Here is a 21,096-nt window from a genome sequence, read left to right on the forward strand (position 1 = left end):
CCCCCCAATGGCTGCCACCAGTGTGTGGTCACTGTGTAAATCTTAACTTTTTTTTAAAAAAAAAACAGTTATATCCCAATTTCCTCCTTTATTTGAGTTACCAACTGCAGATACCCAGGGGCACAGATATACACAGAAACCTTGTTGGCTGTAATGGGGCAAATTCAAGCCACAAAAGCTGTAGTTGGCATGTTCAGCATTTAAAGGGGGGGAAACTTCGCCCAAAGTGTGACCGACTGACAATTAGTAATGGGTCATTTCAGCAGAGCTGCTGATCAGGTGGCAATTGAAGCAAACTCTGCCCCATGAAGAAGCCTTATTTCTTTTTTTCCTCCTCTTGGAAGTGGCAGCAGCCCAGGACCCATCTGCTGCCTGCCAAGCACAATTGCAGGCATCTGCTCTCACTCCATGGGGATTTCCTTGTTTGTGTGTGTGCTCCATCCCAAGTGCCAATGTTCCTGCTATCTCAGACGGACCCAGGATCAAAACCCAAAGCAAATAACTCATTAGGCACAAGAGGCATCTGCGCTCTTAATAAGGTGGCATGATTAGTTGTTGCATGTCCCATCTGTTCTGGATCTTAAGGACACCTGTGGCAGGCTCCCTGAATAGCCACTGACAATGGCAGCTCTCCCCACGTTCCTTTGGTGTTTCCATACAATTTGGAGGCTTAGCTTGGTCAGAATCGAGTATACACTTCCAGAGTGGAATGCTAAATACATTACGTCTGGTAAATGAGACACCATAGCCGCTAGAGGGCCATGAGAACTTGTGTCCTGGGCTTTTCAGACTCATGGGCTATCTGAAACCAAAGAGTTGCATTGGTTTGCAAGATGTGAAATATATTGGCATTGTTTTCAGCTCTCCTACCCCACTAGTATGAACTGCCTCTTCTCCACTACTCATTTTATCCTCCTTACAGTAGTTCAAGCTGAAAAATTGTGACTTGTCCCATATCAGCCAGTGGAGATGTGAACACTGGTCTCACAGCTTCTTAGTTCAAAACTACGAACTACTGCACCACACTGTCTTGCAATCCATTCTAGTAAGTGAGATCATGCTTTATTTTGAAAACATTGCCATTTAGATGCTGGTTCTGAATTGAAGGAATGCCTAAGATTTCAGAGCAACGCTAGAGATTTTCAATACTTTCCACAAACGGTGAACTAAAACAACAAGTGAGATGAAAAAATTGCTCAACTGTGTCTCCTTTCATCCTACTCATGCTTCCCAGTCATCACTTTAAAACACCTCCTTTGCTGTTGAATTCTCAATCAAATCTTAAGGTATTCAGTCTTGATTTCCTGCTACTATCACTCTGCTCCAAATGCAATACGTTTCGTCCCGAGTCGTTTTTCCTTATTGAAAGTGGGTTCCCTTTGCAGCAGCCCATTCAAGATGCAGTTTTAACCGTTCTGCCAAAGGCCATGTCGTCTCTGTTTTGGAGACAGAAGAAGTGGAGTGTTAGAACCATCTCAAGGTGCTGGATTTATGCTAGACAGACTGGGGGCAAGGGTTGGCAAGACGGGGTTATGACTCAGGAAAAAATAAGCGCTGGCTTATGCGTCACTTGTTCCCTTCACAAAGGTGCTGCTCAAAGCGGTTTACAAATTCAAGCAAACAGAAAAGCAATGTTCCGCCATATAGGAAGGTGTATTTGTGGCTGATGCACATATGCACTTGACAGAAAAGGCCATGTGCACTTAGATGGCCCTAACATACAAAAGGGAACAGTGTTGGACATTTCTGTAGGCGCTAGCCCAGAGTAAGCTTGCATCCGTCCCATGCTTTGTTTTAAGAATGCAAACATGTAAGCTGCAATACAAGATTATCCTCTAGCTTTGACGGGAGCACAGGGATGCTGCCCAAAGTACAGCCGCTTGGAGCACAACAGGTATGCATCTTGGTGGTTCTTGTTTTGGTGTTGGTGCTGGCCTTTAAACAGCCTCGGCCCAGTATATCTGAAGGAGCGTCTCCACCCCCATCATTCTACCCAGACACTGAGGTCCAGCACCGAGGGCCTTCTGGCAGTTCCCTCACTGCGAGAAGCCAAGTTACAGGGAACCAAGCAGAGGGCCTTCTCAGTAGTGGCGCCCTCCCTGTGGAACGCCCTCCCACCAGATGTCAAAGAGAACAACAACTACCAGACATTTAGAAGACATCTGAAGGCAGCCCTGTTTAGAGAAGCTTTTAATGTTTGATGTATTACAGTATTTTAATATTTTTCTGGAAGCCACCCAGAGTGGCTGGGGAAGTCCAGCCAGATGGGCGGGGTATAAATAATAAATTTAAATTGTTGTTGTTGTTGTTGTTTCTGTATTTCTCGGGCGACAACAAACATACATTGTCAGAGCTGCCTCTAGGTCCCAGCTCACAGAGGACCAACGCCAGGCTGATGTTATGTACAAAAGTCTTTATTGAAGTTTAATTTCCATTTCAAAGCCAGAGCGTGCAGCCCTACGTCTAGACTCTAGATCGGCGAAGTCCCGTCTGAGTCTCCGCCCCTTCCACACCAGTTTAAGATCCTAGCCCTGCTCCACCTCCTGCGCTGCTCTCTTCTCCTCTGGGTCCTCCTGCCCTCTGGGGCATTGCCCTTTCTGGACTCTTCCGACGCTGAGTCGCTTAGCTCCTCCCCCTGCCTCCGGCGTGCTTTAGGACCCGGTTCCCAATCCTCACTCTCTGCTGTCCCGTGCTCCTGTGCATTTGAACTTGCTTCTCGCGCCAACCCAGTGACCTTTCTCCTAACCGTTACACTACTTCTATCACTGCTTCCCTCTTCCGTGACACTGGCTGGATCTGACCTCCCTTCCGTTGTCCGACTCTCCGAGGGAGGCGTGGTAGGCTCTGCCTCGTCTCCTCTCCCTGGTGGGGAAAGCACTGGCCCCGATGCCTGGGACTCTTCCCCCCCACTCTGCTCTGGTGGGGAAGCTGGTCCTGATTTCCAACTACTGCTCTGGGAGTCCCTGCTGCCCCCTTGCTCCTGGGGTGTTCCCCTTGGGACCCCCCTGCCCCTGGCCACTGGCGCTCCCTTCTGTGAATCTTCCGATTCGCTGGAGAGGCTCATGGAATCCCTCGGACCACTGTCCCCTCCTATGCTCCCTTCGGATTCCTCCCCCTCGCTCTCCATCTCCCATCTTCCCTGTGCCTCAGCTCCTGAGCCCCTGACATACATGAACAAACATACATGAATTTTGTTTTTTTTTTAAATAATTTTTATTCAATTTTCAATTTTAAAGACAAAACAAACTTACATAAAAAAAAATCAAAACAAAGGTAAAACAAACACAAAACAAAACAAAACACAACCAAATTTTCATCTCCTTCTTTCAGTGACTTCCCCGCACTCCCCTGCCCACCTTCCATTTTCACTACATAGCTCAGCAAATTATTTATTAGATCTCTTAAAAATTATTCAATTCTTTCCTTCCAATTTATCTTTTCCCCCTTTTTAACTTATCATAATTTTACATGTTCCCTTTCCCATACTGGATCTATTCTCCAAGGTCGGCCTAATTTCTCTCCCACAAACTCATCCTTTTTTTTTTTTTAATATTAAATCTAAAATCATAATATTTCAGTTCCAAATCCCAGGTTTTTACCACCCCAAATTCCCCTCCCCCCTGCCCCCGCTTTGCCCCTACCCAAATAGATAAACAACAGTTTTAGCCCGGGTTTCTGACATCCGAGGCCTTCAGGCCCCAGTTAGCCTCTCTCCGCCGATTTTGTTTATAGTCCTCTTTGTTGGTCTTCCCTTCTCCATGAAGTTCTGTCAGCAGCTCCTCATATTTTCTTTCTTCCAAATCAAACAAAGGCAGTTTTTGACCAAAGACAACAAATCTCCCAAAGTCCAGCCCCAGAAAGAAGTCCCCATTGAACTTGTTCATTCTTTGTTGATTCAATATTCTGATTATTCCAGGGGCTTCTCTCTTCCTCTGGCCCTGCAGATCTGCAATCCCATAGTCATCCTCCTTGTTTCTTTGATTCCCAAAAGTTGCAGGTTTCTGTTTGCATTCTTGTTGAACTCTTTCTTTTTCTCCTTCCCCCCATAGGGTTATCTCTCCTTCTGCAGCTGCAAATTTTTTTTCCACTTGTTTAGTTCCATTGACAGAGTCGTTAAGTTTAAGACTGAAGGTCATCAACTGTTCAGTCATAATTGTGTTCTGTTTTTGCAAGGTTCCCACCAGACAAAACATTTTTTGTATCTCTGCCAGTAATTTTCCTTCAGCAGCCATTGCAATGTCATCAGTTCCCTCCAGAGGGATCTCCATCATGAATCTCACCCAACAGTCAGTTACTTTGTTGTTAAGGATTATTTTGTTTCCAATCAGTTCAATCAATTCAGTTTCAATGTAGCATTTAATCCAGAAAAGCAGTTATAACACAGTTCCACGTTTCGGCTAGTCGTTTGACAGCTCTTTTTGACAGCTGTCAAACTCCTTATTCTGTTTCTCGGGCTCCCACACTGGGCGCTACCCGGGTCTGGGGGGGGTCAACTTAAAAAGCAAAACCCCCGGAATTCCTCTTTCTTCCACTCCTGCTCAAATTACTTCTTAATTCAGTTTGTGAAAGTTCTCCGTTTAAGCACCAAAGTCTTTCCGACCTGGTGCTATCTCTTTGCTTTAAATCTTTTGGTGGGGAGGGGGAGTGCGGACTTCCTTTTTAACACGTCCCCCCGATCATACTCGAATTCGTAAATAAGAAACTTTTAGTGCCGAAATTTCCTTTTACTCACGGGTTACATTTTCAGTCCAAATTTTAAGAAGAAAGACAGCGCTCTCCGGTCATGGCTCGCGGCTTCGCTCCGCCAAGGCAGCGATCGACTCTCAGCACCACGCCACTCTCCGGTCCACTCCGTAGCCTTTAAAAAGGCTCTTCGCGGGTCAGGGAGGGCGCTTAAGGTGCCCACCGAGTCACCATGTCCGCAGGCTTCCGCGCCTGCGGTTTCTAAGGGTCCCCGTGTCGCCGGCACGGCAAGACCCGTCCTTAGCGGAGCCGACTCCCTCCGGAGCTCAGAGGGAGTCCGCCATTACCCGTTCGCGCTATCCCGGAAGTCTCCAAACATACATGAATTTTGACACAATATACTTCCACAAGCAGAGTGAGTGATGTAGTGTGACCTTAGCCCCTAGAATAGCAGTTTGTGTGAACAGAGTAAGAGAATTAATGGCAAGAGTCAGGTCCCTTATTTTTTAAAAAACAAAACAGAGATACCATCCTGTATAGCCAAGAGAGCTTAGTCTGCCTTCCCAGTTTACCCAGCTGCTTTTCAAGAGCTCGTGCCTTGTGATGAATGCTGCTTTCAGACCTTTTCCAGGGACCATTATGAGCTCGAGATTCTCTGCTGTTCCTCTAGCAAGACAGCTAACTAACAACCACATTTGATCCACAGCATTTTGTGTAGCGGTGGAAAAGCTGTGAAACTCCAGGTGCCATTTGCCTCCCAACTCTTACCGGCCCAGCTAGCCCAATGATCAGGGATAAGGGGTGGTGAAGTCCAACAATAGCTGGAGATCAACTTCCCCTTCTTCATTCATTGAAGCAATCTTAAAGATGTTGGTGTTAAGAAAAAATCCCAAAGTTCGTATTAGGCCAACCAAGATGTCAAAAAAAAGTGTGTGCTGTATGCAAGCTTTTGAGCTCTCCAGAACTCTTCCTCGGGCTAGCTGGCCAAAGGGGGAGGGAGACTGAGAAAACATCACTGGTGTTGAAGCATCTGATAAGGAGTGTGGGAAGGAACAAGCATTAAACTGGCATTGCACTGTGGCCTTCTGAGGAGGAGAAACACATAATGAAGGAGTTCCCATCTCTAAAATAAGCTAATCTTCATAATCAAACTGCTGTCTCCATAGCTTTCCTCCACTGTGGTACAGAAGTGGATTAGCAGCTTTGTTTTGGGTTTGGAAGAGGAATCTATACCATACAGTGTTGCATGTTCACACAAACCTGTGCTTATTGCAATGTGATTAATACTATGCAGAGCAGTGGAATTCAAAAGCAATTGCTTCTATAGCAGCAGGTAGCGATGTTAATGTGACAGGTGACTAAAAGTTGTTCCTGTATGAAGCAGGTGGTGTTAGTCTGGTCTAGCAACAAGTGGCCTGTGACTATACTCATGCGCTGGGAAGCATCATGCAAGTGCCTGCATGCAGTGGGAAGCATACAATTCGCTGTACTGTACCTTTACGCTGTGCATGAAGAACTTAAACTGATGTGGGATCATCGCTTCGAAACACAAGCCCTTCAACCAAAACAAGGGCTGTATAAATGGCAGCACTGACTGATTTCAAATTAAACCCTGCCAAAGGTGAAAACCCTTTTATGTGTCTCTTGGCAAGTGAAAAGGGATGAGAGAGAGAGAGAGAATATCAAATAAATTTTGAAGGGGCATTTTCTCTGTATTGCTCCATAACCAGTGAAATAAATCCACATGCTTTCTTAGTGTGTGGAATTGACTCATGTTTAAATCCAAACATAGACATTAGTAGAGGGCACAGAGATAGCAAGGTGCTTGGGCAAAGTCTTCCTATGGCAGCCAGAAGCTCAACTTACCATCTCTTTTACATACACATTGCCTGAAATAAACGTAAGATTCAGGGGTTGGGTGGGGGGAGAATCTGGGTTACAGAGTTGCTTCTTTCTATAGCAATGAAGGATCCATTGCCTCTCAGCTCATTCAATTGGACATTATCTGGGAGATTGTTTTAATTAGTTCATAGGTATAGACATAGAATCACATAAGAACCATAGCAGAGAGAGGGAGGAAATTTAACTTAGCATGGTACCATTTCCCCATAGCTGCTGTTTTGCCTCATAAAACTTGGAAGACGAATAGGAGTGTCTGCTCTATAGCAAAAGACATGGATCTAGATACAGTATAGGCATTTGGTCCATCCATATGTTCATTGATGTGTGCGTGTACAACTCAACCAAGAATTGAGAGCATGTGAGCTTTCTGTCCACAGATCTCCCAGCAGCACAGGAAAAGGTTTCCCATAGGATTCCTTGGCAATGCCTGGATAGTTGCTATTCCTGTTTCATTTGCTGCCTTCTGCCCTGCCTGCATCCAGTTACTCTATTTTAAGGTTACCAGATGTTCTCGTTTCCCAGGGACAGTCCCCAGATTTACAAATCAGTCCCCTGACAAAATCCTAGCATTCCTACTGAAGTTGAAAAGTGTCCCCAGATTCATTGAAAAAAATCTGGTAACCTTACTCCATTTGTCTTTTACTCTACCCCCCACCCCCCAAAAAGCCAGCTAGGCCATTGAAGTCCCAGCTCACCTCCTGGCTGCCAATCTACTGCTAAGCAGTGACTTGGAGGCACACAGAACCAAAATCCACTGGTGCACATAACATATTACATGATGAGAGCAAAGGCATAACTACTCTGAAAGTTAAAAATAACTTAATTGCCACTGTATTGAAAAGTAGGCCGTAACACACAAGGAGTCCCATCTCTGTGGAGCCATCCGTTGTACCTCTCCATATGCAGAACAGATGGAACAGTATTCTAATTGGAAGGACCAAGGGGCTGATCTCAAAAGACAGTCATCTTTTGGTTACCTTTATTACTTTACAGGTCTTCTCCTTCCATGAGAATACCAGTTTTAAATGGCAAATTAAATCACCTAGATTTCAGACCTTTTCTCCAGTATCTTGTGTCCTTTGGCCAAACATTTCTCCTGGAAGACACACTAACAAACCACAACCAGAATCTCTGCAAATCTTTCTGAAATCCAGAGTTTGGTCAAGTTTGCCACTTTCGAATTTCCTCATCTGCCCTCTTCTAGTAGCTTCGCTAATTACATGGGGCAGTTAGTATTTTGCCATTAGACCCAGGCAACCCAATAAGCTTGTTGCTATCAAGAATCCTCCAGGATACCTGCAAATATCCTTAGAAGGGCAGAGGCAGATTTAGAGACCAGCTGAGTCCTCTGATTCCTGAGCTTTGCATTTAATTTGGTATGTTACAGCAGGATGCTCAGCGCCTTCTTTTTGCAAGTACACCAGCCTTGCCTTGAATGTTTTGTAGAGAGCCTTGGGCAAGGCAATACCTATTTCAACTTTGAACTCTGCTCTAGCATTTTGCAGCAGAGGGGCTTGAGGTAGCTAAGGCTGTCATCTCTTGTGCACTTTCCTGGAGGAAAGGACGACTGAACACAGCAAGCACCCATAGGATGCTGCGACACCTAAGTGTCTGTTCTCCTAAGATATATAATTGGTTAGATTTTGAGAAGCTAAGCAACTGTTCTCAAAATCTAACCTATTATATTTCTAGCCAGCACATGTTGGTGGGTTGATGAGACGGGTGCCTGCGGCATATCCTGAGGCTCACAGATTTGAGGTTCAGATGCAGGCTGCATTCACATGGATGTTCACAGTACAGCTGAAGTTTATTCACAAAGTGTCCATGCAATACAGCAGTAAGGTATTGCTATAAGTACTTCTGTGTACACAGGTGCTGCCCATCCTGGGTGCCCAAGTAAAGGTGTTTTTTTTAAAAATAAATAATTATTCACTCAGCTTCACAAGGACATCTCTCAGCAGCTGGAAAAGGCAGCAGTAAAAAGATCAGTCTTGGCACTTGCCTTTAAGGTAAGTACAGCGGCTGGGCAGCTAGCCCAAGCATTAGAGACATGATTTGCATGCAGAAAATCCCAGGTTCATGCCTTGGTGCATCCACTTAAAGTATATCTAGTAGGAACACTGGGGGAAATCTGTTTTGGGGACCTTAAATAATTGCTGCCGGGGACCCTAAAGAATACCCCCAGTCTCCTTCCCTGAATTTTTAGCCTCTATGGCCAGTTCACAGGTGGAGATCATAAGAAAAGAGGGCAGCGTATTCTACCCATTTGCTCCTAAGAAGTACTCTTGCCTTCCAATGTTCTGGGGAATGAGCGCAAATGTATTTGGATAACAGCTGAACTCTAAGCCCTTGTTTGTAAATGTGATCAAATTAATAGTTAATCAAATCAAACCACTTTAAACGTATTGGGCTTACAGTATTTATGTTGTGATAGTTCTGCAATGAATATGAATACAAGGAGCTACCTTTTGCCAAATCAGACTGACTGGCAACAGCTCTCCATGATCTAGGTAGGGATCTTCCCAGGCCTACCTGCAGATGCAGGGGATTAAACCTAGGACCTTGCTTGTGTGATTTCTAACAGACTAATCTGGCCTTTCTCTCACCATGAAGCCCAAAGCAGTATACATGTGGTTTCCATGTAGTCACCCAGGCACCAGCCAGAAACAAACCCACTTAGTTCCAGCAACATGGTGGTAGTCTCATGTGCCTTCAGACCATACCCTTGATCATCTATTTTCCAAGCAGGTGTTCTATGTCCCCTAGAGACTCTTACCTGTGCCTCTTAGGCCCCTGTCCCACAAAATGTTGGGCTATGGGCCCACCCACAGCCTTCCTCCCTAGCCTTACATGATTGGTCCATACCTGAATCCATCAGAATGTTCAAAGGGGAGTCATAAAGTTGCAGGTACTGAGCTGCACTCAGTAACTCTTGGCATTCCAGCAGGTGGCAGATGGTATCTTGGGGGACAATGAGCTCTGGGACCTTCTCCAGGATGGCATCTTCAAGGTTCTTGGGCTTCTGGAGAAGAAGTTAAGAACTCAGCGTCAGGTGAATCCCATGGTCTATATGAAGATAGGAACACTGTGCTGGTAGGAATATTTTGCTGACCTGTCCTGTTTTATAACGCTTGGGTCACTTACCAGTCAGTGCAATGAAAGGGACAATGAAAAGAAAAATACCATTGCATTAGAGATGAAACTTAAACCAGCCTTAATTTTTGATGGCATGGCATCAGCTTCCCAAGCTATTTGAGGAAGAGATGCTGTTGTAGCTTGCTGTTGTTCGAATGGGATTGTTTTGTTGCATATTTTAATTATGGATGCTTATATTTTAATGTTTTAAGAGGAATATTTTTTTTACTGTTGTATTTTAATTGGGAGCATTTATGTTTAAAAGTCTGTGCAACTGGTTTTTATACTAGCAGAAGCCTAATCTGGCATTAAGCAGTATATAAATTACTACTATCGCCACCAACATCATCAACTTGGAGAGTTGTTGCCAGGCCTCCTTCAGCCACTCTTTCTCTCACTCCTCCGTGGCCAAAAAAAGCTCTCATCTCTTCTATGTGACCTCCATCATATCAGGCACTACTAGGCTGCATTGCAAATGGCTGGTGGCGGTCTTCAGTCTCTGTGCGTGCAGCGCCTGACATACTAATAATGCATGCTCTGCAGGTACCAAAACAGCGAAAACAATAGTAGAAGAGGCTAGGAGAGTGTCAGAGCCATTCTGGCAACGGCTCAAGGGCCCATACCTTGGGGTACCTCTGCAGATGTTTGCCAAGTTTCAGGAGCGTGGTGAGGCACTCGCAGATGATAGCCTCCGTTGGCTCTTCTCGGGCTGCATTGTACTCCTGGTATCTCTCAGGCACATTCAGCACTTTGTAGTTCCACTGCTGGAAGAGTCGGGAAGGGAGATTGTGGGACATGACAAGGATCTTGGCATCCAGGACTAACACTCTGAAACAGAGGCCAAGAAATCACAGCTCAGAGCTTGCACTTTCTTTTGAAACCAAGAGAAAAACAACTATTGGGGGGGTGGGGTACCTCTCAGGACAGAAACAAAGGCAATGGGGCAACCAAACCCCCTCCACCCAGCAGCAGGATTTGGCCTGAGTCTGTATGCACAGCATACATTTAAAGTATGTCTCCATCCACAAAGAATCCTGTGAATTGGTAGCTTAATGGTGCTTGTTGCTGTATGGGGGTAAACTACAGTCTGGGTGAGAAGAAACATTTCAAACTACAGTGGTACCTCGGGTTAAGTACTTAATTCGTTCTGCAGGTCTGTTCTTAACCTGAAACTGTTCTTAACCTGAAGCACCAATTTAGCTAATGGGGCCTCCTGCTGCTGTCGCGCTGCCGGAGCGCAATTTCTGTTTTCATCCTGAAGCAAAGTTCTTAGCCTGAAGCACTATTTCTGGGTAAGCGGAGTCTGTAACCCGAAGCGTATGTAACCCGAGGTACCACTGTATCACATAATGCCATTTAGCAGAGTCGGAAGCGCTAAACAGATACATCACCACCATGAAAGGTTCTAACTCTAGCCTTCCTCTCATAGGCATTAAGGGATTCCTTAAGCTCCTTCAAAGAATAAAAGCTTCAAAACATGAAAAGCTGGAAACTGAGCCAAGCGCAGTGACATCCACAGAACCAGAGAGCTCCTGCAAGGTTGTGACACCCCAGGCCTGATGTTTTCTAAGGGCAGGTTCATAAATGCAAATATGAACTCTTGCCACTCAGTAACTCAGGCCAAACTACAGGTTCATGATGTGATTAACAATCACATTGTGGTTTTTTACAATTAAATATCACGTTGTAATTGACACCACAGTGTCAAGAGAGGCTTAACTCCCCCCCCTTCCCAACTGCAATCTCCATAAAGGTCTCATGCACACTCACCCTATGTAGTAATTAGTACTAAGAGAAAACTTCCCATTGATGTCAATAGGAACTTTCCCCCCCCCCTCCTAATGCCGATTACTGTTTTTATTAAATCACAGCTGGAAAAGGAAACGCTGAGACACTACCACCACCACCCCACAAATGCCTAGTATTTTATTTTTAATTAAACCCACTGCATGATTGCTAATCATGTCATAAATATAATGTGTAGTTAGGCAAAATGTTGAATGTTAAGTATTGCTTCCCTCACGTGATATGAAATCTGTTAAGCTCATTCGCATATAAAAAGCACCACAATACTTGAGTCAGGGAGAAGTAAAGATGTCAACTGCCCATCTGCCTCTCGGTACCAGAATATGTGTTATTAGTATTGGTGTTTTTATCCACTACTCCTCCAAAAAGTTTGGGGGCATCCTCCCTCATTCATCCTCAGAACACCCCTGTATGATAGACTAAGCCAAGAGTCCATGCAAGGTCCAAGGTCATGTAGTATGGCAGTCTATCAGGAATTGCTGGAAGCTGAAAGAAACAGTTCCTTTAGTGAAGCCTACAGAAACATTAGCATTGAGGGGTTCAGTCCTTGCATCCAACAAGATCAAAAGCAGTGGCGTAGCGTGGGTTGTCAGCACCCGGGGCAAGGCAAGTAATTTGCACACCCTAACCCATGGATTTGCACCCCCTAACCCGTGGATTTGCGCCCCCTAACCCTAACCCCCAGATGTTGCGCCCGGTGCGGCCGGGCCCCCCTGCACCCCCCACGTTACGCCACTGATCAAAAGGTATATTTAGACTGTGATCTCATGCCTACTTGCCTAGGAGTAAGCCTCGCTGAACTTAATGGTGTTTCTGAGAGGATTGCACTGCTAGTATATCAGATCAAATCCTGTTAATCAAAATTGCTCTCCTGACAACCAGCCCTAGGCTTGAAGAGGGCACATAATTGCCACCATCTGCTCACCTCTGCTGCTGCTCCATATCCCTCAGGGCTCGCAGGACAGCATAAAGCACATCACTGGATGACTGAAAGAAAAATCAACACATCTGGTAAAAAATGCAACCTAGCAATAAAGCAGGGGCACTCTTCTTGAACAAGTTTGCAGAAGTGCAACAGGCTCCAAATAGCCTGGGGTTTTTTGGATGGTTTGAGGGGAAAGAGCTAAAGCTCAAGGGCAGAGCATACATTTTGCACAGGATCATATTAGAATCTTTAAATATCCATGTGTATGTGTGTGTGTACACACACACACAATAATAAACCGTAAAAAAGTTTTATTTTTCTAAATGGAACAAAACCAACAGTAAGATGAAAATAATGTTTATTTTTGTATACTTCCACTTTATCTATAATTGAAAAAAAATTCTGCTGCTTTTTCTAATTTCAAAGTCTTTGATCAGATCCTCAAAACTAATCTTGCATAACACATCTGCTTCTATACTTAGTAGAGATAAGACATCCAGCTTGCCTTGTTGCATAATTGTTCTGTTGGAATTTTTAATATAATTCAACTCAGAAAATGAACGCTCAGCTGAGTAATTTGTGACTATTAATGATAAAAACCCAGCAATGGAAAATTTCTCTGGTGTCCCCCTTCCCTTGATGCCCTAAGCACATGCTTATTTTGCTTAATGGTTAACCCAGTCCTGATTTTGCATGCAACGCCCCCCCCCCAGGGAAAACTGATCTTTAGTGTTCAATTGGAGCAAACAACAAAGTGGTTTTCTCCAGATTGACACTTGCTCCGATTGAGTACTAAAGAGCAGGTTTTCCCTGGGAAAGGAGTGGGGCAAGGGGGAAACTGCTTGGACCCATGCCTAGAAAGTATGGGTGAAGCAGAAAACTGCTGGGAGCCATGCTTTTTAGGCACAGAACAAACTGAAGGGTGGACGAGCCCAGGCTTTTCAGATGGAACTGAAAGCGCAACAAGTTGTGCTGTGTGTATTGAAGGAGCAGAATTGTGGTGTAAGGTTTCCAAAACAATGAAAGAAGGGGCAAGACACAACAACTAACACATTTTGGCGCCGTTGATCTAAAACTGGTCCAGATGCCAATTCCAGCTAAGGACTCCTAGGCTGTCCGTTGCCGTGGTTACGAACAGTGAGAGGCTGACTTCACAACATCCAAGGGTGTCTGATAACGAGAAAAAAGCAGGTACTGCCAAGGAGACTACCTCACCAATGGAGCCAACAAACACAACAGATTCTGGAAAAGGAAGCCCTCTCATGATTTCCTTTGTAAGGCTGCTGAGCACATGGAGGAGCTGCTTTTCCAGAGCCACCGTCTCACCTTCTCATTCCTTGCTATGGCCCTTATCTCAATAATGCAAAGGGTACCATTCCAAGCACTGGTGGAAAGGGACTTGTGGGGAGAGGGCTCTGGCTGGGGGAAAAGATGGAGTGGGAGGTGGTGAGAGAGGTGAAAGAGCAGGATCATAATGCTTGGATCCCAGCTAATGCCGATGTGTGTTCTGTCATTTGGGGCAGGGGTCAATACAAGAGTAAATTCATAGACGGGCCATAGGCATGAAGGACTGATCCAGCAAACTGATCCACGAAGGACTGATCCAGCAAACTCAGGACATGAGTGACGCAGTCACTCATAACCTTGAGCATAACCATAGAATCGTAGAGTTGGAAAAGGACCATGAGGACCATGTAGGCCAACTCACTGCCATGCAAGAATCTTTTGCCCAACGTGGGGCTGAAACCCACAACGCTGAGACTAAAGAGTCTCACACTCCACCAATGGAGCTATCCCATGTAATCCCAACATATCTTTCAACAGTGGGGCCACCTCACCAAGAGACCTTACCTCCAGTATGTGTACAACATATGCGGGGTAGAGCAGCAGTAGGCCTGTGACCCCCTCGCTCTGGTAATAGGAGCGCTGAAGACTCGCAAACAGTTGTTCCCAGTACTCTGAGGAGAAGCAAGGCAGGCTTGAATCGTTCTTGGAATAGCATGCCAACCCCCATACAGTGGGAACAGCCAGGTGACACCTGTCCCCCCTGGCCTCTCAGGCTCACCCATCCCCTGCCTGCCTTGCTGTAAAGCCAAACTAAAATCAGGCTTGCGAAACAGGAAAGAAAGGTGTGGGTTTGTAGAGCAGGAGGCCCAATGCCTGCAATCCTTTCTTAATGTCTGCATTTTCTTTAAAAAGCCCCTCTTTCTATTAATCTGAGAAAACCTATGAATCTGAAGCTCATGTTAAAAGATGGAAAGTATCCCAACACTTAACCCAATGACTCAGTGACAGCCCTACGAGGATTCTGCATTGCCTCTCTTCCACCGACCCTACAAAATTTTCTACTAATTTTCATTTCAGTGCTGCGCAGGTTAACACTTTACCTGCGTGTAACTTGCCTCAATTGCCTTAGCTAAAAAAGAGCATCTCATTTATGCTTGGTAGGCAAAAACAGTTTGCTGACTTTGGTTTGTACTCAAAGACACACATTTTGTCTTGTCCGACAGAATGCCTTCCCTTCTCCTGCCAGCCTGGGGGTTCTCCCAACCTTCTGGAACAGATTTGGGGAGGGGAGAGGGGAAGGGGAGAGGGGAGGAAGTCCCACTGCACTAGTGGGAATACTTGTGCTGGCTTCTGCAACTTAGTTTAATGCAGTCCTTTCTCCTATGTTTACAAACTCGTGTGCTCCCCCCCCCCAGCAGCCTCCCAAAGGCCTCTAATATTTGCCCCAGACACCAATATGGCTAACAAGATGGCAATGGGCAGCTCATTTCATTCATTTGCCTCACCCCATTCTAGAACCTCTTGTGAGGTCATCTAGAAAGGTGAAGCAGCCAGCAGGAGGATGTTTCCTTACCAGCTAAATCCCTTTTGTCAGCCAGCTCTGGTGATATCTTGGCCAGGAAAATCAGCCGGTGGAGAAGAGATTTCTAAAGGACAAACAGAAAGCATCTGTTATTGTAAGCTACAAACAAAGGCATACTATCAGCTGTGTAAAGAGTTACATTTTGAGATAATATTTAGAACATGTTGTTTTCGATATTGTTATAAAAATTACCATATTTTTCCATGTATAAGACTAGGTTTTTTTCCTAAAAAAATAATGTCCAAAATTTGGGGGCATCTTATACATGGGGGCCATATCCCCCCTCTTTTTCTTAAACCGGAGTCCCCCAAAATAGGGGGCATCTTATAGATGGAAAAATACGGTACCTTTCTTCTGTTATTAATCTCTGGTTGTGACCAATAGAATCTCTTTGTTCTCCCTGCCATTTTTTGAAACATCTATTATTGCACATTCCCAATTATTATTTGTGCTTATGGTGATACTAGGGAGGTTATGGGGTCCCACTTTTAATGTCATTTGCTCCTACAAAGGTTTTGGGACAGACAATAGCATGAGATTGTAAGATTACCACAAACTGTAATTTAAGAAGAAGAGTTTGGATTTGATATCCCACCTTTCACTCCCTTTCAGGAGTCTCAAATCGGCTAACAATCTCCTTTCTCTTCCTCCCCCACAACAAACACTCTGTGAGGTGAGTGGGGCTGAGAGACTTCAAAGAAGTGTGACTAGCCCAAGGTAACCCAACAGCTGCATGTGGAGGAGCAGAGATGTGAACCCAGTTCACCAGATTACGAAACTACCACTCTTAACCACTACACCACACTGGCTCTAATTTAAGATTTTGCACCTTGTTTCTTAGTTTAAGAGAGGGTGAAATAGAGTTAGTGCTAAAAAAAATTAATTTCCCTCCCCCTCCCTGCAATCTATTTTCTGCTTGACTTCCTTTGAGTAAACTAAGACACTTCACTCAAAATACTTATTCTGCTTGCATGATTAAGTATGCTCATGCATGAGCTCTTGTGAATGAAGCCTTGCTGCGTAGCCTGAAGTCTGTGTTTGTGTTATAATTAAATAGGCATTCATTATGACAGCCCTGACTAGTTGGGGCTGAGGGGAGTTGTAGTCCAAAGCATCTTTCTTCCACCTCTTTCTCCCCTCTCCGGAACCTGAGAGTGCCTATGATAGCAACGTCTCACACCAAATGTACACCTACCTGTGGATAGGACTCTGTGAATTGAAAACAGAGATGCTATATGTGCCTTTGTTGTCTATGAAACTCTTTCAATAAAAAACATTTAAAATCTGGAGGCACTTGGTTGGTGAAAGCGGACTTATAAACTCGGAAAAGGTGCTTGCAATTTGAACCTAAGCAAGCTTATTTGGAAATAAACCCCACTGAGTTCAGTAGGAATCACTTCTAAGTACTGTAGATATTTATATTGCCGTCTTAAACTTGCTTCAGTCTCACATGGCCACAGCTGTCCGTGCATTCGTAACTTCAAGGCTGGACTGCCCTTGAGGTTGGTCCACAGGGCAGATGTTCTCCACCCCTGCATTGCAATGCCTTCGTGTTTTTCAATTTCATGTGTTCAAGCAGGACATAGCCCATTTTCATCTTGTGTACATTTAAATCCACCAATAAGTGCAATTTAAGTGGCTGGTTTTGTTCTCAGAAATGTAGAATGCTAAAGATCAAAGGAAAATGGCCCATGATGTAACTTACCCTCCAACGTTTACCAGGTGAAAACAGAATGATACGTTTTAGATAAGAAAATATTTGGTCACAATGCAGCAGCGAGCAAGTTATGTCCACTAATCCATGGCTCACTTGCCTCACTATTGCCATTTGGAAACATTTAGTATCAATATCGCATTTCAATATCGCACTTTTCATTCAGATATCATAACTTTTTTTAAAAAAAAGATGAGCTCCACACTAAGTTCACTTCCAATTGCTATGGCTTCCAAAAAGGCTGCCTGCTGAGCCATATTGCTGCAATTCAATTGGATGCAATGCTTGAATATTTAGGCCTATGCTTGGAATTAGGACACCTACTAAGAAAATAGGTCCTTCACTTACCAGTAATAGGAACAGCCAGACTGCATGTTACAAAACTGACAGGAGGGGCATAGATGTGTGTTTGAATATGTGAGCATAAAGGGTTTGATTTTCTCTTGGTAGGTCATTCTGCTTGGAACCATTGAGGATACACTGTAGATGTCTCACAGAAGACATGGGCCACAAGAAATAAACCTCTGCCATTTCTCCAAGTGATTCCTTTTTGTTCCAATCTCAGAAAAGTAGAGGATGAATAAGTGAACAGTGAACATCACTCAAACAGGAGGTTTTGATGTGCTCTCCCGAAACTATCAACTTTCACCTGCTTCTAGGAGGGATAAAACAAGGGCAGCGACTGTGTTGATATCAAGCAAGGGCTAACTGGGTCCCAAGAAGCAGACTGGAAGAGCAACAGATTCTAGTGGCCCAGGACCCATTTTCATCAGGGGTACAAAAAGATGCTTTCTAAGGTCTAATATTACACCACACAACTCATAGTGGGCAAAACGGACACACACTTACAAACTGTATCCACAAAATGTTCATTCAGCAGTGTCATTTTGGACACAGGTATCAGTCCCGCGCGCCCCCCCTCACTCCACCCAAGCTATTGCTCACAGCTAATATATCACACACTCGAGCCCTGCTCTCTCTCTCACACTCACACACACCCTCAGCCACAGTGAGGAATTAAGCAGGTACATGGAATCCCTGATCTAGAGTACTCACTGTTTCCTTTGTGCCACTGTGCACTTTTTCATGGAGGAGCTGATCAAGTAAGTTTGTTCTCTCTTCCTCAGATGGTGATGCTTCCTGCTTCTCCCACATCTCGGTCTCCTTCTCATAATGCCCCTTTCCTGAGGCGCCTGCTTTAAACCTTGACATAGTGGCCTGGCTTCTAAAAACCTGATTCTGGGAGATGGAGCTTGGGGAGCTTTGAATAAATCATAGAAATCTATCCAGATAATGTTACACTCTGCATCAACCATGAGGCAGTTCTGGCCAAACAAAGCTGTTTGTTGACAACCGTGGCTCCTGGTGTCTTAGGAGCAGTGTCAGGCATGCACGTTTTTCTCTCAAAGGTGCATTGTCTTTTGGCATTTGGCATTGGCAGGCTAGCTGAATGGGGCAGCCGTTGCTCAGGCAACACTTGACATCTAACGATAACATCTGAGCCTTGTGGTGACATTTCAAAACTTATGGGCAGGCAGGAGCTACACTTTTGGGAGTAGAAGTTGGGCTGTTACCTGAGATCTGTTTTTTGCTAAGTTCATCTACAGCAGCATTAACAGGGAGGGAAGACATATTTGTGCCAACAGTGGCAAATTTCAGCCATGGAATTATAATGTACGTACCAATTATTTTTGCACAGAAATGCAAATCTAAATGGTAACATGAAGCAACCAATCTGCTGGCCAGTCAGAAGTTGGGATTCTCGAATGACACACAGTCACATTTCAATGCACTGGCCAGAGACACACTCAAGCGCTAAGGAGTCTTTCACACGTGTAAATAAGCATCCTTCTGTCACTGTCCTCCAAGAAAGTACAGATCTTTAGATGTACTCCATCAAAATATTTGAGGGTCATTCACAGTGTTTTCCCCAAAATGAATAAACAAACAAAATATATATTCGCTTAATTGCTCCAAATGTCTCCAATTTTTGCTCCCTCAGCAATGTACACAAGTTGGGTTTTTTCAAAACAAAACAAAGAAACCATGACTTCTTACAGAGACTGCTCACAAACTATGGACTTTGTGACCAAAGTGGGTGTGCACTTATTTGCAAAGCCTCACAAAACTTACCTGGTTTCCAGTGTAGGTGCTGGAAAAACAGAGGTGCTACATGACAGTGTATGCAGCTCTGGGGGCTGGAAAATAGTGAAACCTACGTTTGGCACCCAAGATTTCATAAGAATTTGCTTCCTACATCAAGAGGAAGTGCAGAACATTCCATCATCTAAGAACATCCATGACTTTCACTTACAAATCTCCAGTAAGTGACAGCAGTAAGTGACTAAAGCAGAATGGGCCTGTGCAACAAATAACATTTGAGAGGGACAAAAGACCAGGAGCTGACTTCAGTTAAAGAAACTTGTCTAAATTCCCCCTTTTTTCAAACAGCCAAAAGGGTTTTATAGCTAGCCCTATTTAAAGCTCCCTCACATGTTAAAGCTCCCTCACATCTCCTTAGGCTCCCACAGGGAGTTTGGTGAATATGGGGCTGGAGGAACCCTGGAAGTATCTCTCCCGCTCATCCCAGGCACAAACCTTCCCATCCACTCTCTGCCTCTCCAGCCGCAACTGATACATTGAAGTCCTCTCTTCAAAGGTGAAATCATCCGTGTGGTATAAAAAGCTGCTGGCTGCCTGGGAGGACGCCATAGTTCACTGTGCTCCTGCTGAAGTTGCTAGGCAATGGCTTAACAAAAGAGCCCCCAGGGAGTGGGAGATGGCTCATTCCATCCCCCATGTCAACAAAGCTCAGCCTGCAGCAGCCTGGTAAGGGGACGCTTACATTCGGCCAGAGACACGGTTGTGCCAGCAAGTTAATGAGTCCAAAGTCATGCTCTCCTGCACGCTTAAGAACATTTTCCAGGGAGTCTGGGAAACTAGGGCTGTCATTCAGGTGTACAGCTTTTTCTTCACAGATGTTGGGGATAGATAGATAGAAACACACTAGGCAGAAGCAATGAAAGCCTAAGACTGAATGCCAACACCCTCTGAAAGAACGTCTGCACAGCAGCTTGCTTTGTAGCTCTGGAAAGGACTGTGCAGCAAGGGCCCCACACCAGCAGTATAAATTGGATTCCGCAGGCTGCGCTGCTTGCACAAGCACCATAATGACACACTTCTGACGCATCCCTCTTTTGCGCGCGCGCGCTCTCTCTCTCTCTCTCTCTCTCGTCTCCTTGCAGTCTGGGTTCTGCTCTCTGCACTCCATTGAAGTGGAACTCTCCAAAATCACCAGCCACCTTAGACACTGACAAATCCAAAGATCTCTGTCCTAATTCTCCTTAACCCCTTTGTGGACAGCGGATCACCTACTCCTACTCAATTCCTCCCATGCCCTAGGTTTCAGTGACCGGCCTCGTCTTGTGCTCTTCCCTGCCTACATTCACCCAACCTTTCTATGGGGTGGTTTGTTTTTCTGCTTCCACACACACCCCTCCATTGGGGTCCCTGGCAGGGGGGTGGGTTGAATTATTACTACTACTACTACTATTATTATTGCCTCTATCATTTCTCTACACACTGCCTCCTGGAAGTCTCTCTCAGATCACATGGCTTTGAGTATTACCCCCATACTGATGGCTTCCCAGCTCTACCTCTCTCATCCAAAGCCTTCTCTCATCATTCCACCCCACAGTGCTAACTATCTGTCTGATTATTTCATCATTGACTTGCACTAAGAGTAGACCCAGAAGTTAATGGACCTTTCGGAGGCAAGAATATGCAGGCATATCTGGTTGCTTGAGGTAAGAATCCCATATGAAGTGGAGCCACAAGCAAGGCAACTTAATAGCAGGAACTCGGATTCCAGCAGCCACATCAAACATTTCACATCTAAGACAGCTCTAGTTTGATCATTCTGGTGTGTAGGAAGGAGCTCCAGGAAATGCACAGAGTTGCCCCCAGAGTCCATTTTATACTGTGTACTTTATACATTTAAAGGCTTCGAGAAGAATGCTTCAGAACCCATTTCCAGCATATTGGAACACAAAAAACGAAAGT

General features: G+C 44.9%; 1 protein-coding gene across 4 annotated transcripts; it reads right to left on the minus strand.

Annotated features, from left to right (window-relative positions):
* Positions 1–1,030: 1,030 nt before the first annotated feature.
* LOC309334466 (testis-expressed protein 47-like) lies at positions 1,031–20,531 on the minus strand. Of its 4 annotated transcripts, XM_081848770.1 has the most exons (8): positions 18,091–18,766; positions 15,312–15,384; positions 14,303–14,409; positions 12,452–12,513; positions 10,344–10,548; positions 9,451–9,607; positions 6,179–6,238; positions 1,031–1,436 (listed from the first exon to the last, which is right to left on the minus strand). In XM_081848770.1, the coding sequence occupies exons 1-7, from the start codon at positions 18,244–18,246 to the stop codon at positions 6,201–6,203; spliced, it is 798 nt and encodes a 265-aa protein (XP_081704896.1). In that variant the 5' UTR covers positions 18,247–18,766; the 3' UTR covers positions 1,031–1,436; positions 6,179–6,200. The 4 variants fall into 4 exon arrangements, with proteins under 4 accessions (XP_081704896.1, XP_081704897.1, XP_081704895.1 ...); XM_081848771.1 differs by lacking the exons at positions 6,179–6,238; positions 18,091–18,766 and adding an exon at positions 19,633–20,531; XM_081848769.1 differs by lacking the exon at positions 6,179–6,238.
* Between the last annotated feature and the right edge of the window lie 565 nt (positions 20,532–21,096).

Source organism: Podarcis erhardii (genome assembly GCF_964252035.2).
Source record: "Podarcis erhardii genome assembly, chromosome: 2".
Lineage (NCBI taxonomy): Eukaryota > Metazoa > Chordata > Lepidosauria > Squamata > Lacertidae > Podarcis > Podarcis erhardii.

Bases quoted from the DNA above. Each gene is read 5' to 3' on its own strand.
- LOC309334466 (XM_081848769.1), bottom strand. From the start codon at position 18,246: ATGTCAAGGTTTAAAGCAGGCGCCTCAGGAAAGGGGCATTATGAGAAG. The intron at 14,410-15,311 runs GTAAGGAAACAT...GCTTCTCCTCAG, and splicing joins TGACAAAAGGGATTTAGCTG to AGTACTGGGAACAACTGTTT. The intron at 10,549-12,451 runs GTGAGCAGATGG...CCTCTGTTTCAG, and splicing joins GATATGGAGCAGCAGCAGAG to AGTGTTAGTCCTGGATGCCA.